This window comes from Podarcis melisellensis, assembly GCF_964234715.1.
Source record: "Podarcis melisellensis genome assembly, chromosome: 5".
Lineage (NCBI taxonomy): Eukaryota > Metazoa > Chordata > Lepidosauria > Squamata > Lacertidae > Podarcis > Podarcis melisellensis.
In genome coordinates this window covers 24,158,993-24,174,917 of record NC_138537.1, presented here as the reverse complement: position 1 = coordinate 24,174,917, position 15,925 = coordinate 24,158,993, and the positions used below count along the sequence as shown (strand labels likewise).

General features: G+C 43.9%; 1 protein-coding gene across 4 annotated transcripts in view; it reads right to left on the bottom strand.

Moving 5' to 3' along the window:
* The window catches only part of ERICH6 (glutamate rich 6), a 32,758-nt gene that overhangs the window by 896 nt on the left and 15,937 nt on the right, over positions 1-15,925 (bottom strand). For all 4 annotated transcript variants that reach the window (XM_081911019.1, XM_081911016.1, XM_081911017.1 and 1 more), the window contains 9 exons: positions 13,875-13,933; positions 13,551-13,667; positions 8,833-8,931; positions 8,587-8,744; positions 7,883-7,977; positions 6,610-6,773; positions 5,338-5,423; positions 3,289-3,447; positions 942-1,173 (listed from right to left, as the gene is read on the bottom strand). In XM_081911019.1, coding sequence (XP_081767145.1) covers positions 942-1,173; positions 3,289-3,447; positions 5,338-5,423; positions 6,610-6,773; positions 7,883-7,977; positions 8,587-8,744; positions 8,833-8,931; positions 13,551-13,667; positions 13,875-13,933 — 1,169 coding nt within the window. The remainder of the gene's footprint in view (positions 1-941; positions 1,174-3,288; positions 3,448-5,337; positions 5,424-6,609; positions 6,774-7,882; positions 7,978-8,586; positions 8,745-8,832; positions 8,932-13,550; positions 13,668-13,874; positions 13,934-15,925) is intronic.

The following is a 15,925-nucleotide window of genomic DNA, read 5'->3' as shown; positions in this document are numbered from 1 at the left end:
TCAGGTCAGATGAGTATTTCAGAAACTTCCCTCTTCACATGCACATGGGCACCACATTTGCTGAAACCTCTCTAACATTTGCTAATATGTCCAATATTATTCCTACTTACAGTAGACCCACTGAAAATAATGGGAATGGCTAACTTAGGTCCATTAACTTCAATGGATCTATTCTGAATAGAACTTAGATGGATCCATCCCAGTGTCCTTTTATTCTCTAAAACTGCTATTCCTTGCACTCCCTGTTAAAAAAAAAAGCATGCCGTTCCTGCTCTCGTTTTCAAATATGCTGAAATTTAATGTATGGAACTATATCGCTAAGCAATGTGTGCTTGAGAGAAGTTCAAGAACAGTTATGGGCACACTGATAATCTGCATGGATCAGTGTGTTTACATAAGCAATTCTTACATAAACAAGAATTACATAAGCAATTCTTAAACTTTATGGCTGAAGAGTGTTCTACCTACTAGATTTTTAATTTTAAAGCTTTATATAATATTCTTCCTTGGCCTGTTCTCAGTCTGCTTTTTTCTTAACTTATCCTATAAGCCACATCACTTGAGTCTCAACCTGAATTCTTGGTTATACAAATTCATACAAGTAAATGCTTTCATAAATCTTTTTGAAATTATAATTTGTTTCCCTCTTTTTGTTCACTGGGGGGGGACCCCCAACTTCCATCTGACTGACATTTTGGTTTATTTGGTCAAGGGATGCTGAACTATAGGCATTGTCTTGTACAAACCAGATAAACTATGTGTCAGTCTTTGGCCAATTTAACTTCGTTTTTCAAATACCTCTGTAAGTTCGAAGCAAACTGCTCCATTCCTTTTTTTCCGAAAACGTTTTCTATATTTACCCCCAAAACAATCCCACCCTCTCTTGTTGAGAACATGTAAACTCATCCACTCTCCCCCATATTAACTCTGAAATAAAGTACCTTTACTTTTGCTCCTATGTTGATTTTTGCCTGCTTGCCCCTTGCAAGGAAAGAAATGGCTACTCTGTCTTGCTCAACTATCCTGACACCAACGTTCTGGTTCAAGGATAGAAAGACTGGCTTAAACGGTGCTCTCGAGACACACTTCTGCAAATTGTTGGGCCAGATCCACGTTTTCACTTTGTTGCCAGCTTCGTCTGAATAATGTCCTCCTCGAATCGTAACATTTATCCTAAATGTGGAAAATAACAACTTGAGAGGACCTCCGAAAGGGAAGGGGGAAAAACCTGGCTGTACAGCCCAAGCCCTTGTCTGAAAATATCTTCACATCCAGATACAGCGGTACCTCAGGTTAAGAACTTAATTCGTTCTGGAAGTCCGTTCTTAACCTGAAACAGTTCTTAACCTGAGGTACCACTTTAGCTAATGGGGCCTCCCGCTGCCGCTGCGCAATTTCTGTTCTCATCCTGAAGCAAAGTTCTTAACCTGAGGTACTATTTCTGGGTTAGTGGAGTCTGTAACCTGAAGCGTCTGTAACCCAAGGTACCACTGTACTGCCAAATCAAATAGGGGGGAAATGGCGAAGGTACAAGGGCAAGCTCTAAGTTCAGATCAACAAAAACCGAATACTGGCTTGCCTCCACACTGGGGTCACTTGCCTCATCAAAAATCAGCCTGCCTGCTAACAGTTACCCCACCCAACTCTTAGGATCATCGTCTCCATTGCTAGATAAATAGGATAGTGTTTAACTAATTATTCAATTAAAAACCTTTTCACTGGCTAACAAGCTGCCCCCAATTAATTTGACACAGACACCATCCCAGAAGTGTTGTTCCTTCTCTTTTGACATAGGAGGGGGGTACCTTTTCTAATATAGCTGCTGTGGCATAGGCATTCGTCAATGTGAAAACACGGGACGTGTTTTCTTTTTTAAAAAAGGTTGAAGAAGAAGAAGAGGAGTTTGGATTTGATATCCCGCTTTATCACTACCCGAAGGAGTCTCAAAGCGGCTAACATTCTCCTTTCCCTTCCTCCCCCACAACAAACACTCTGTGAGGTGAGTGGGGCTGAGAGATTTCAGAGAAGTGTGACTGGCCCAAGGTCACCCAGCAGCTGCATGTGGAGGAGCGGAGACGCGAACCCGGTTCCCCAGATTACGAGACTACCGCTCTTAACCACTACACCACACTGGCACTGGTTGACTTTACTTACAAGAAAATGTACCGTATTTTTCGCCCTATAGGACGCACTTTTTCCCCTCCAAAAATGAAGGGGAAATCTGTGTGCGTCCTATGGGGCAAATGCAGGCTTTCGCTGAAGCCTGGAGAGCGAGAGGGGTCGGTGCGCACCGACCCCTCTCGCTCTCCAGGCTTCACGGACCTCTCCGCAAGCAGCGGAGAGTCGCCTGCATGCCGAAGCCTGCGCGCGCTGAGCTCAGCGCGTCCAGGCTTCGCGGACCTCTCCGCAAGCAGCAGGAGCCAGCGCTGGGCTCCCACGGCTTGCAGAGAGCTGCCTGTTTGGGGGCTGGGGTTGGGGGAAGCTCGGGCCTCCCCCGCCCCAGCCCCACACCTGGGGGGGGAATAATTTTTTCCCCTTTATTTCCCCCCAAAAAAACTAGGTGCGCCTTATGGGACGGTGTGTCCTATAGGGCGAAAAATACGGTAAATGTATTTAATGAGCTAACCGATTGATTAAAACCCATACAATTTCTCACCTAGCACTTCTTTCATCAGGAGGCAGAACTACAAATTTGGCTTCTGGGCTTTTTAATACCCCGGAGCTCAGCAAGTTCAGAGGATGCCGTTTCTCCCAGCGCAGTGTTGTTGCAATGGGACAAACCTCATGTAATGAACATCTTCCTGTCAGGCTGTTCTTGCACCCAGGTTACTGCTCTGTCCCTGACTGGCATTCAGTCATGGTCCCTTGCTCAGACGCTAACCTCTTCCTCTTGCTTCTAATTCTGCCAGCCTGCCTCTGCTGAAAGGAAGCTACGGCCCAGCAGCTAAAACGCCATTCTGTCTTATAACTTCCCTTTCTCACAGCAGGGCTGAAACATGTGACTATTCTGGGAACAAACGTGAACCTTTCGAAATGGCTCTCAAATTTCCAATTCTTGTGGTTTTCTCGGCGGGAAATCCATTTTTAAAGTTCAGTTGGAATTTTTACGTTCACCAGTAACCTCCAGTATTCTATATTTGCCATTTGGTTAACAAAGGACACTGCATATGTTTTTGAATTAGAAAATGAGGTCCTGACCACCCTTCAAATTACAAGTACAAAACACTGGTATACATTTTGCAACCTAAATGTAAAACAACAAGACCAGACTGATTGAACTGAACGTACCATACATTTCCATTTGAATGATAGCAAGTCCCATTGCCACAGGAATCGAACACTGCTTGGATTTCTGCATTCTCAGGCTTGTCGTCTTGTACTATGGCAATGTAGCCTGTACCCTCATTCCTTCGTACAATGATAATCGCCAGATTTCCAGAGGGGTAGCTGTATGTAGATAAGGTTCCAATGGGCCCATTAACTTGCTTAGGAACGTTGTCGCGTTATCGAGGTGTGTGCATGGCTTCAACTGATTAGTTCTTTGTGTGCGTGTGTGTTCTTGGATACCACTTCTGAACGATTCAGTCCTACTTTGTTATGCTTTTGCATCCATATCACAACAAACACCAGAAACACTATGTGTACTTCTGTAACCCAATAAAATATTCAATAAAAACAAGCAAACAACCCCAAACAAACACTGTTACTACCCCTTCCAGGGTTGTGTGATAGCAAAACAGAGTGGCTAAGATTGCAGCAAAAACCCACCGCCTTCAATAGATAAAGTGAAATAGTAGCTCCTAGGAAAATCCTTCAACTGATCCAAAATGCGGTTGCCAGGCTTGGAGTTGGAACATGCTACTTTTTATCTAGTTCCATCTTCACCTTTATCTAGTAGCATGATCAGCCATTTCCCCCCAGACTCAGTTATGAGCCATTAATAGCCGTTAAAGCCTTTGCAGTGCAACACTATACACACCTACTGAGAAGTTATATTCCACTGAATTCGGTATGGCTTACTGCTAGTGCAGAGTTCTCCAACTTTTTTCTCTGGGCAACACTTTCAGAATAAAAATTTGCTCGCTCCTTTCTAACTGATAAGAAATACATTGCATAAGAACAAAAACCCCGACTCTTTGTGGTGCCTGATTTATAACACAGAACACAACTTCTTTATAATATGATCATGGGACGTCCAGAAAGTATAAAAGGATGCAGCTACATAAGAACATGGGTCGTTCCCCAAATATAATTATAAGCAAGCCTTTTACATTAAGTAGGTATACAAACTCAGTGAGACGTATGAGCTTGCTTCTTAGGCCTAATCTCAGACAGACAAACAAACTCTCATCTCATCAACACGAAGCCTTTCTCTTTTCCGATCTTTCATATTAGTTGAAAATCCTTGTTGACAATAGATTCTGGAGAACTGTAGAAGAATAAGCAGTGCTCTTGAATATCTATGCATATTCTGGAAATAAAAACATTATTTTGATACTATAGTATACTGCACTGCACTGAAATATTTAAATGTTTCTTTGATTGTCCACTGCCACACCAGTTCCAGGGGTGCACCACACCCTTTGAGAACCACTGCCCTTGATGACTTTAGGATTGCATAGTTAATAGCTTACTAATAACCTGTAATAGCTGCTCTTTTCCAAGTCCCAGCATGTGAACACTTGGGACCCCTCCAGACCGGTGATTTTCCGCAGGTGCATTCTGCAATGCGTCACTGATACAGTAATAGCGGTGGATTTATACTGGAACATCCACATATTCTGTTTTATTAGTTTTGTAATATTTCTCCAACGGTATTGCATTACTGCCATCAGTGGGGGCGTTACTCTCGCACTACAGCCCAAGCAAAGCGGGACAAAAGCACCCCGTAACAGTTGTGGTATAAAAAGTTACAGGATTTCAGGGGGAAGTTATGGGACATGCACTGATGGGAAACAAAGCCGTATAGCAGCCCTGACATTTGCAGGCACAAAGATCACTTCCTTATAGCTTTGTAAAGCACTAATTCCTTAGTCCAACATTCACAATATTACTAAGGAGGACGGGAATCTGCTCCTCACGTATAAGCATAGATAGAAATAGAAAAAAACCATCCTCTTTACCACAATATTGACTGTGACCATGACAGGGTGATTAAAAGGTGAGGTAAAGTTACACGCATAGTTGAATTTGAGTTGAGTTCTTAACCTTTTCCCAATGAAATTGATGGGACTTAAAATATGTTTAGCTTTGGCTGAATTATACCCTCAATACTGTAAAGATGTGCCTCAGATATCGCCACAAGTCAAAAAAACCAAAACCCCACAAAAAGGATACAATATTTGTGCACTACCATCTGGAAACATGGTAAGAAACTTCACACCATTTTTGTAGTATTGCTGGAAGAACTGGTTTTTCAGCAACTGCACACAAAAGGAAAACAAGACACGTACTTTAAAATGATATTTTGTTTTCAGGAGAATTGGTATACTAAAGGCAAGAAGAAAAAGGTCACTATGCAAAAAGGGTGGTGGGATTAGGTAACAAAAAGCTACGCTGCCTGACTGAATTGTCCCTTCCCAGTTTTCTCCTTCTACGAGTTGATGAGTTTCTAGTCAGACCTGCTGCCTCCCAGCTCTGCGATCCTGTAGCCAAGTGACGGTTAATAGTTGACAGTTCTGGGAATGGAGGCACCAGAGTGCAAGATCTCAGTCAAGCTGTCACAGGCCTGTCCTCCGCGGCAACCAGGTTGGATGTTACATAGGCAAACATTCAAGCCTGCATTCTGCTAGCAGCTAAAGTCCATTCCAAAACCAATCCCTGCCCATACAAAAGCTGGAAACCTACAGTTGGAAAGTGGCTTCAAACCCAACCCTCTGCAAATACAGGAAGTCTGCTGCTCCAGCATCCTTGATAGCACTACAAATCCCAGAGTTCCATAGGAAGAGGGACTGGTGGTTAAATCACTCTGGGAATTGTCGTTCTGGGAGGGAAACAGAGGTCTCCTAAGAACTCTCATCATCCTTAACAAACGACAGTCTCCAGGATGTGGGGGTGGGGAGCCATGACTTTTAAAGTGGTATTAAAGGTAAAGATAAAGGGACCCCTGACCATTAGGTCCAGTCATGGCCGACTCTGGGGTTGCGGCGCTCATCTCACTTTACGGGCCGAGGGAGCCGGCGTACAGCTTCCGGGTCATGTGGCCAGCATGACTAAGCCGCTTCTGGCGAACCAGAGCAGTGCACGGAAACGCCATTTACCTTCCCACTGGAGCGGTAGCTATTTATCTACTTGCACTTTGACATCCTTTCAAACTGCTAGGTTGGCAGGAGCAGGGACCGAGCAACGGGAGCTCACCCCGTCACAGGGATTCGAACCACTGACCTTCTGATCTGCAAGTCCTAGGCTCAGTGGTTTAACCCACAGTGCCACCCGCATCCCTAGCGCCACCCGCATCCCTAAAAAAAGTGGTATTATGGTGCTTTAAATGTGTGGTGCAGTTGTTGCCATAGTCAAATGCAAAATGCTCTGTCCTATGAATGTTTTTATCCTGGAAGAAGAAGCAGGTCCATTAATGGGGTTCCAGCGCAGGAAAATCCAGGTGCTTACCTTTCCACCTGCAATAGTGAAATCACAGCTAGAGATGCTGTAGCTAGCATCTTGGCTCATGGTACTTCGGAATTTAATTCCCTGGAGAGGCATCTTTGTCCAGCCTGTTATAGAAGGTCTGTATTGGGACAGGCAGTAGGAAATGGTGCTGAGTTGCCGAGTATCTAGGGAACATGAAGCAGCACAGAATATTGTTCAATAAAGGTTATTTAATAAACTTGAACTAAGTAGAACAAAAACCAATTTCAATTTAGTTCAGATTTATTTTGTTTCATTTGGGTTTTTAATAGCTTGCTCTTCAATACAAATTATTAGCGTGGCTCCCAATATGAAATTAAAAACCACTATAATGGAGTTAAAAACGAATAAAGAAATTATAGCAAAACACAGCAGCAACACAAATTGGATTAGCAGCCAAGGTAAAAATTACAACGAATGTTTATATTAAGAGTCTTAAATGAACCTGTTTACTAACCTGAAACAATAAAACAGAGAGTTAAAAAAAAATACAATGCACATCTCTTATCTAGGTGTGTTGGTGACCCGGAAACTACAACTAATCCAGAATGCGGCAGCTAGACTGGTGACTGGGAACGGCCGCCGAGACCATATAACATTGGTCTTGAAAGACCTACACTGGCTCCCAGTACATTTCCGAGCACAATTCATAGTGTTGGTGCTGACCTTTAAAGCCCTAAATGGCCTCGGTCCAGTATATCTGAAGGAGCGTCTCCACCTCCATCGTTCTGCCTGGACACTGAGGTCCAGTGCCAAAGGCCTTCTGGCGGTTTCCTCACTGCAAGAAGCCAAGTTACAGGGAACCAGGCAGAGGGCCTTCTCGGTAGTGGCACCCGCCCTGTGGAACGCCCTCCCACCAGGTGTCAAAGAGAAAAATAACTACCAAACTTTTAGAAGACATCTGAAGGCAGCCCTGTTTAGGGAAGTATTTAATGTTTAATAGGTTATTGTATTTTAGTGTTTTGTTGGAAGCTTCCCAGAGTGGCTGGGGAAACGGAGCCAGATGGGCGTGGTATAAATTATAATTATAATTATTATTATTATTATTGGTAGGAACATGCTAGATCTGACCCAAGAGACCATTTAATGCAGGGATGGGTAACTCTGACCCTCATCTGGCTGGGGACAGGGCAAGATTCTAGTGTAAGAGTGAATATGTGCCAGTTTTCAATCTCTGCTATATAAGAGCCATTCTCACGGTTTCACCCACTAATGAGTACTGTCCATAATAATTTGCAGAAAAATTAGAACTCACAGTCAAAGACATGAGTTGGAGAGACGTCCTTTTCTCTCTCTGCTTTCTCTCTCGGGAGGTGAACAGCCAGTTGGGCCATTTGTTTCTCCTTCAACCTGCAAAATCAAAACGTACATGGCATGAACCCCAAATTTCTTAAACGTTGAATTCCAGATGCTCTTGGAGGGCTGGCAAGGTGACTAGCTGATCTTTTAGCCACTGAAACAGAAGAGATGCTCCTCTGCTGCAGATTACCCTGGCCTTGGTCAGTGATGTCTTTTTCTATAACAGAGAGTTTGGCTGCACATTTTGTGCGTAACAATTGGCTAAAGCCTATGAATCAGGGCCAGACCTCCTGAAATAGCAGGAAAGCTCAAAACTCAATATACAGTGGTACCTTGGTTCTTGAACTTAATCCATTCTGGGAGTCCGTTCGACTCCCAAAACCGTTCAAAAACCAAGGTGCAGCTCAAGGCTGCACTCAATCGGAAGCCGCGAAAGCCATGTCGGACATTCGGCTTCTGAAAAATGTTTGCAAACTTACTTCCGGGTTTGCGGTGTTCGGGAGCCAATTTGTTTGGGAGCCAAGCCGTTCGAGAACCAAGGTACCACTGTAATCATTACCCTGCTCTTTCTTGCAAAACACTTCAGAAGTGCTGGCTTGCCCTCAAATGTCACCAAAATTGTTCCTGAAAATAGCATGTACACCAGCCGGCTGACAATACCTTTGGCGAGCTCTTTCTCTGGCTTTTTTCCTCTCTTCCGCAGTTCCTTCGACCTGCTTAGTGGTGATATCAATCAGCTGAACTCCTTCCTTCGCATAGCGCTTTTTCTCATTGACAATGAACTCGTGAAGATCTCTGCACTGCTGGCAACAGAAAAGCTGGAAGGCAAGATCCTACAGTTATCTCGCGGCCACATCGCCCTTGACTTTGTAGCGATGCCATTAGGATGATTTCCCCATTACTTACGTTTCCATATTCTGCTATTTGTTCTAGACTTTCAAATGACGGATAATTCCTCAGTGGGCTGCCACAGAACTCACAAATTTCTCCATAGTGTTTTTCCAACTGCAGAGAGAAAATGGAACATTTTGAAGATGTTAGTGATGACAAACAATCACCTTGTGGGAAAGTTCAATATTAGGATTGTAATTTTTTAATCCTTTTTAGGCCTGAAAAGTAGCTAGGCTGAAAAGGGATCTAGCCATGGGCTAGAGCACTGAAAAGTGCTCTAGCCCATGGTAAAGGCAGCTGAAATGTCTCCAAGCCCTTTACAATGTTTTTTTTTTGGGGGGGCTAAGTATGTCACCCCAAATGTCCCCATTTTAGATTTGCTTAAAGGAGAAATGATCCCATTCTTGTACTCTTATTTTGCAGCTATTTCATTCCTGTTGTCTGTTTTATTGGGTCTGATCCATGGTCATTCCATGGACAAAAGGGCTCTTTCCATTCATGTAAGGCACCAAGATCCTGTGGAGGTAATTAATAATAATAATAATAAATTTATTATTTATACCCCACCCATCTGGCTGGGTTTCCCCAGCCACTCTGGGCGGCTCCCAACGGAATATTCAAAACCCTATAAAACATCAAACATTAAAAACTTCCCCACTGGAGAAGGGATGGGGGAGCTCTTTTAGCCAATTTCTTTTTCCCTATGCAGCCCCCTGTGCTACCTAGCAAGCTGCTCCAAAGGGTTGAAGGTCATGTCCCCACCCCAAGCAGCATGAGTGGCAAGCGGGGGTGGGCGTGGGCGGGGAAGGAACAATCAACAATCCTATCTCCTTCCTCCAGAGCAAGCAGAACTCTGCTGAGAGTAACTCTGGATCAGAGGCGCAATCTTGCATTGAATATTGGGGGGTGGGATGGAGGTGGTTCCTGGTGCACAGCATTTACATGTGATGTCATGGGCCCAGCATGTGTCGCACACGTGTGACATCATGCCCGCAATGCACATGCAACATCGCATCATCGGGAGGAGGCCAAGCGCAGAGCCCAGCCCTGTACCATCAGATTTTGAGGGGGCTGAATTCACCCCACTCCTAGGAGTTGGTGCACCGGCTCTGGATCCAGCTCACGACATGTAATGTTTACATTTGCAACAGATTCTTTTGCAACTGTTTTTAGCCATTTTGGCAACTTTGAGGCGAGTGAGGTATGCTGGTGCTGGTCATTACAAACCTATGATTTTGTCATAGTCAAGCCTCAGATGCACAAATCGCAGTGCATCTGGTAAAACACAAATCCTGCCCCTGTATCATCTTAACTCAAAAGTTAAAGCAAAATAAATACGTGTAGCTTATTCCCTCCCAGAGTTCCAATTCCCGGTAACTACAGTGCCTAGAATTTTTTGAGGGAAAGGATGTGCTTCAAATGTGTTTTAAAGGTGCAAGCATGTACTGAAAATGGAATAACAGCAACAACAATGTGCAAGACTCTGCTCTCGGTCAGAATTAAGTATTTTTTAAACCTCTCAGAGTGTAAATAAGTGAAACTGAAGCCCTCCAAGTCACCTGACAGCATTCATTTCCATCCAAAACTAAGTAGATGAGGAAAATGGAGGGGAGGGTCCTGTGTTAAGGGGTTTTTTTGTATTACCTGGGCATGAATTGTCCCCAAAGGCATGCTAAAAAGCCACAGCAAGCAATCTGAACAGGCTTATTTTAAGCCTCCTTCTGTAAACGGCATAAGAAAACAAGCAGCCCCTTGGCTTTCCAAAGCTCCAAGGAAAGAATGAACAGCAGCAGAAATAATTCAATGCAGCGCTACAGCGAACGACCAGCAGGGGGCAATGTTAAAGTTGTCGGGTTTGCCATCCCTAATAAAATAGAGGCCATGAATCCAAATCGAAAATTAGAATTACTGCATTGCATTTGCTCATAACACGAAGTGACCAGCACTGAAGGCTGCATCTACTGAACAAAGGAGCAGGGAAAGGAAACTGAACGAAGGAAGGGCTTGCAGGGCTAGGCAAGGGTGGGAACTGGGGTGCAGTCCTCTCCTGTTTTGGTTGCTTGTCCCCAGAATCGTGAAAAGTTTCTGAAGCGGAAAAAAGCATTATGAAAAAGTTTATTTAAAATGATAGGGTTGATGGGCGTTGCAGTCCAGAAAATCTGGAGGGTGAAAGTTTGTCGAAGAAGGATATGACCTAGTTATCATGCTAAGCAAATGATCCCTACTTCCCAGCTTTTTCTCAGATCTCTATCCCCATAATGCAGAGGTTCTCAAACTGCTGTCTTCAAGTTTCATTCAGGTGCTGTGAAAAGACTGCAGAGCAGGTGGGAATATCTTCCCTTGGCCCTGCAGTATATTCATTTTTTTTGGACAGTGGAGAGCAAGTCATTTTGACCACAGCCACCCTCAAGTTCAAATGCAGAAACAGGATGAATGCTGAACATGCAAATTCTCAGGCTACAGCTGACAAACTCGGATGGCTTTAAAAGAATGCCCCTTCCTGTTATTCCCACAACGCTTCCTTTTAAGGCATTTAAATAAAATATTGCAAATACATATTTTGGCTACAACCCAGAGGCTACATTTTTTGCATTTAGCTGGCAGATATTATTTTAGCGAGCAGCTTGGCATGACCATTAATAACTCCTAAAAGTCCCATTACTTTGAAGGGAGAGTTGAAATCTGTGCTTAGCTCACTCTCACGGAAATCAGTGAGATTTATAAGTATTTAGCTTTCACAGGACTGCGTCCTAAAAGTCCATAACATGCAACATCTCACTCTGCAAAATGCAAAAAGAGAGTTGAGATTCCTGTATACAATATCAAGGTTGTGAGATTCATCTCCAGACTGAAGTCAGGCAGAACTCTGTGTGCCTAAATTAAGCAGAGCTGGAACTTGGCAGGTTCCGTCAGTATTACTTCAAAATTCGGTACATACCAGCAACTTGTGTACATCATTAGACAATAAGGCACTGTGCCCTTTTAATAAGAACCTGTGGAACAAACTTTATGCAAACAAAATGCCAGAATCAGTCAATTCCGCATACAGAAATAACATAGCTGCTTCTTTCTTACAGATAATTATGACTAATTCATCTCTCCAACAAAGTAAGTAATGAAAACACTAAATGATTATAATTTTCCCGCTCCTGGGGAAAATCTCAAACCCTTGGATTTCAGAATATTGCTTTTCTTAAACGAATCCTCAATTGATCACCTTAGAAGAGGTGATGCAAGGAGGTCATTCAACCCTGGTAGATTTTGGCTTTTGCAATAATACTATTATTCTCCCTACCCATCCCACACCCTGTAAATTGGAAATGGCGATGTTTCTGTAATGGATTTTCATCAGAATTTACTACAGTGCTCAGGCAATTCATGTGGATGCTCTTTTAAAAATAAATTTAAAAATGACTAATGTAAAATTTGGCTAGCAAAATGCTGAATGGAGAGAGGGAAAGTAATGTAAGGTTTAAAGAATGGGTGCCTTTTCTCAATCCAATAATCTAATTTCCGCTATCAGTTCAACAGAGCTTGCTTCCTCAACTCCTTGCAGAATTTCTAAAAAAAGACCCATACACTTCTTCAACTTGCCTGCAGCTCTCATTTTTTACTGGAACAGGTGGTGTCAAACGGTAACACACCAAGACCACTGAACTATATGACATGTTGTTCCTTTCCTGGTCTTCTCTCCCAAATCCAGACTTGTTAATCTTGATTAACATCAAGGATGGCTTGGAGAGTCTTGTTTCCCTTTCCCTTTCTCAAGGGATTACAGGAAATGATCTAATTTCTTTAAGGATCTTAGAGCCATCTGTTTCCTGGAAAGCGTGACAAACGGCAATCTAGACACAGGATGAGGCTTCCCCACAAATGTTTCTGGAGTACACCTGCCTCTAGACACCAAATAGTTTCAACTCTTCCACTTCTGAATGCTCCTTACCATTTTATTTTGTCTTTATGCGGCGTTCTTCTTAGGCTACTTACCTAAGCAAATCAGTATGTTTTAAAAAGTATGTGGTATAGCCCCTTCTGAGATGCAGGTGCTGGTGGCAGGGGTTTGGGGTCACATATTGAAATATGCATACAGAAAGTATACAGAAGTATGCATACAGAAAGTATATAGAAAATATGCATACAGAAAGGGACGCAGGTGGCGCTGTGGGTTAAACCACAGAGCCTAGGACTTGCTGATCAGAAGGTCGGCAGTTCGAATCCCAGCGACAGGATGAGCTCCCGTTGCTCGGTCCCAGCTCCTGCCAACCTAGCACTTCGAAAGCACGTCAGAGTGCAAATAGATAAATAGGTACCGCTCCGGTGGGAAGGTAAACGTCGTTTCCATGCACTGCTCTGGTTCGCCAGATGCGGCTTAGTCATGCTGGCTACATGACCTCGGAAGCTGTACGCCGGCTCCCTCGGCCAATAAAGTGAGATGAGCACGCAACCTCAGAGTCGGTCACGACTGGACCTAATGGTCAGGGTTTACCTTTACCTACAGAAAGTTAGTACATCAGAGAGAAGTGTGTGTGTGTGTGTGTGTGTGTGTTTAGAAGAAATGGGACATTCAGTCACACAAACACATGCATTCTTATGTGGTGACACTTCAAAAGCACTACACTGTAGGTTTGCACAAAAGTGTGCAATGCATCACACATTTCCCTGTGTGTTATTTTACGCACGCATCTCCCTGGTTACCCTACATGCCCAAACCACAGAATGGATAGAGACACCACCTCAAAATGAATGTCTTCTCTCGATGATTCTGGCCTAAAGGCTAGTATAGTTGGTGGACCAACGCTGGAAAGGGTACGTAGAGATTCCTGAAACAGCTTTAAGAAGTCTTCTTGAAACTTAAAAGAAAAAGGAAAAAACACAATACAATGTACAATGCAAGAGATTAATTCCATTTCAAATCTCAAACCCCGTTGCCCAGAATGTTCCCATAGGATCACCCAAAGATGAATGGCATCAGCCTTGATTTGGCTGAAAGGGAAAGGGGACGTTGACTTGGCAGGATGCCTTGACCAAAATGTGCAGAGGCCACGAGTGACCAATACCTCCGTGTCGCACAAAATGTCTAAGCAGCTGAGGTCCTCGTACCAGACGGCGTAGATATCTAAACATACACAAGGAGAATGGGTTAGGAAATTGGTCCGTTCTTGCTTTTAAGGTCTGAATCAAAGGACACACCCACATCGCTTATTTAGGTCTGGGGATGCTGAAGTAGCAACAGGCCAGCGACAGCCAATTGTGATACCTTGAACATGTTTCAGACTACAGCTCCCATCATACCCAGCCAGTGTGGCCAATGGTGAGGGATGATGGGAGTTGCAGTTCAAAGCATCTGGAGGATACCATGCTGGCTACTCCTGGCGTGTGCAAATCCTTCCCAGTACACAAAGAGCAGGGTGCCGCAGCTTGTGCCCATCCATATGCCCAGTGGACATGGGCTGATGGCAGGGCCAGCTGTGCAGCTCAAGATGTTCTGGAGTGGGGGGAATACCCCTTTCCCAGAGACATTGCACATGTTCCATTGTGTTTGTGCATGATGCCACTAGACCAGTGTTTCCCAACCTTGGGTCTCCAGCTGTTTTTGGACTACAACTCCCATCATCCCTTGCGAGCAAGACCAATGGTCAGGGATGATGGGAACTGTAGTCCAACAGCAGCTGGAGACCCAAGGTTGGGAAACACTGCACTAGACCAGTGTTTCCCAACCTTGGGCCTCCAGCTGTTTTTGAACTACAATTCCCATCATCCCTGACCACTGGTCTTGCTAGCTAGGGATGATGGGAGTTGTAGGCCAAAAACATCTGGAGGCACAAGGTTGGGAAACACTGCACTAGACCATCAACACCCAAACCATCTCTCTTGGAAGTGCCCTTAGGAAGACTGGTCCTCCAGTTCCACATGTTGGTGAATGTACACTGGCAAGCAAAGCCAGTCCGGTCGTTAGGCAAGGTGAGGATGCTGCTTCAGGCCCATGGGTGTCCCGCTTGCACCACTGCCTCTGCCAGCAGCACCGATTTTGGGCAAGAGAGTCTCCATTTGGGTGAATTCTTGCCCGAAATCATGCCAGATCTTGCAGAGCCTGCAAGGCGTCACTTAAAATTGGCATGATTTTAGAAATACCAACAGTGGAAGAATGGCAGGTGAGGATGTTGGACTTTTTGGAGCTGGCCGACCTGACTGGAAGAATCCGCGATAAAAAAAAAGAGGAACACCAAGAAGAGTGGAAGAAATTTAAGGACTATTTAGCTAGATATTCGAATATCACATAAGTAGAATCACTTGTAAGTACCAAATTGGCCTAGGATTAAAATATGTTGAATTCTATAACATTATGGACTGAAAATATTATGAAAAGGAAGGAAGATAGAAATTTGAATAAGTAAATTCTATTGAAAAGTAGATATTGGAAAACTGTTACAATGAGATTTATTGAAATTCAGTTAGGAGAGATTTGAGGAAGTCACTTAACAATGTAAATTAAATTGGGCCTTTAACAGTTAGGTGTTTATATGTTTGTTTCTATTTCTAATATTGTAATGTCTTTTCTTTTTGTCTGTTTGTTTTAAATTTGGAAAATCAATTTTAAAAAAATGGGGGGGGGGAATAAATAAAATTGACATGATTTTGCCTCAAGCTGGCAAAGAACTGTCTTAAGACTGGTTATCAACAGATATTCCCATGAGCTCAGTGGCTCTTAGTTTCAAGGAGACATACTGTGCTATCAAGCCTGGTGTAGGCCTCTTTGCATGGCCATTCAGGTGCTTTTTGAGCTCCCCCCAAAATGCCTTGCCTTAGTTACAGTGGCGTAGCGTGGGGGGTGCAGGGGGGGCCAGCCGCACCGGGCGCAACATCTGGAGGGGGCGCGCTCCATGGGTTAGGGGGCGCAAAATCCATGGGTTAGGGGGAGCAAATTGCTTGCCTTGCCCCGGGTGCTGACAACCCACGCTACGCCACTGCTTAGTTACTTCCATGGATTTGCATGCGTTATCTAGACCAGCCTGCTGCCATTCCATTATTGCTTTTGTCTGCTTACTGTGGGCTGCCCAAAGACAAGCCTGATTTTGTTTTTAGACAGAATGCCCCTGTGCCTTAGGAG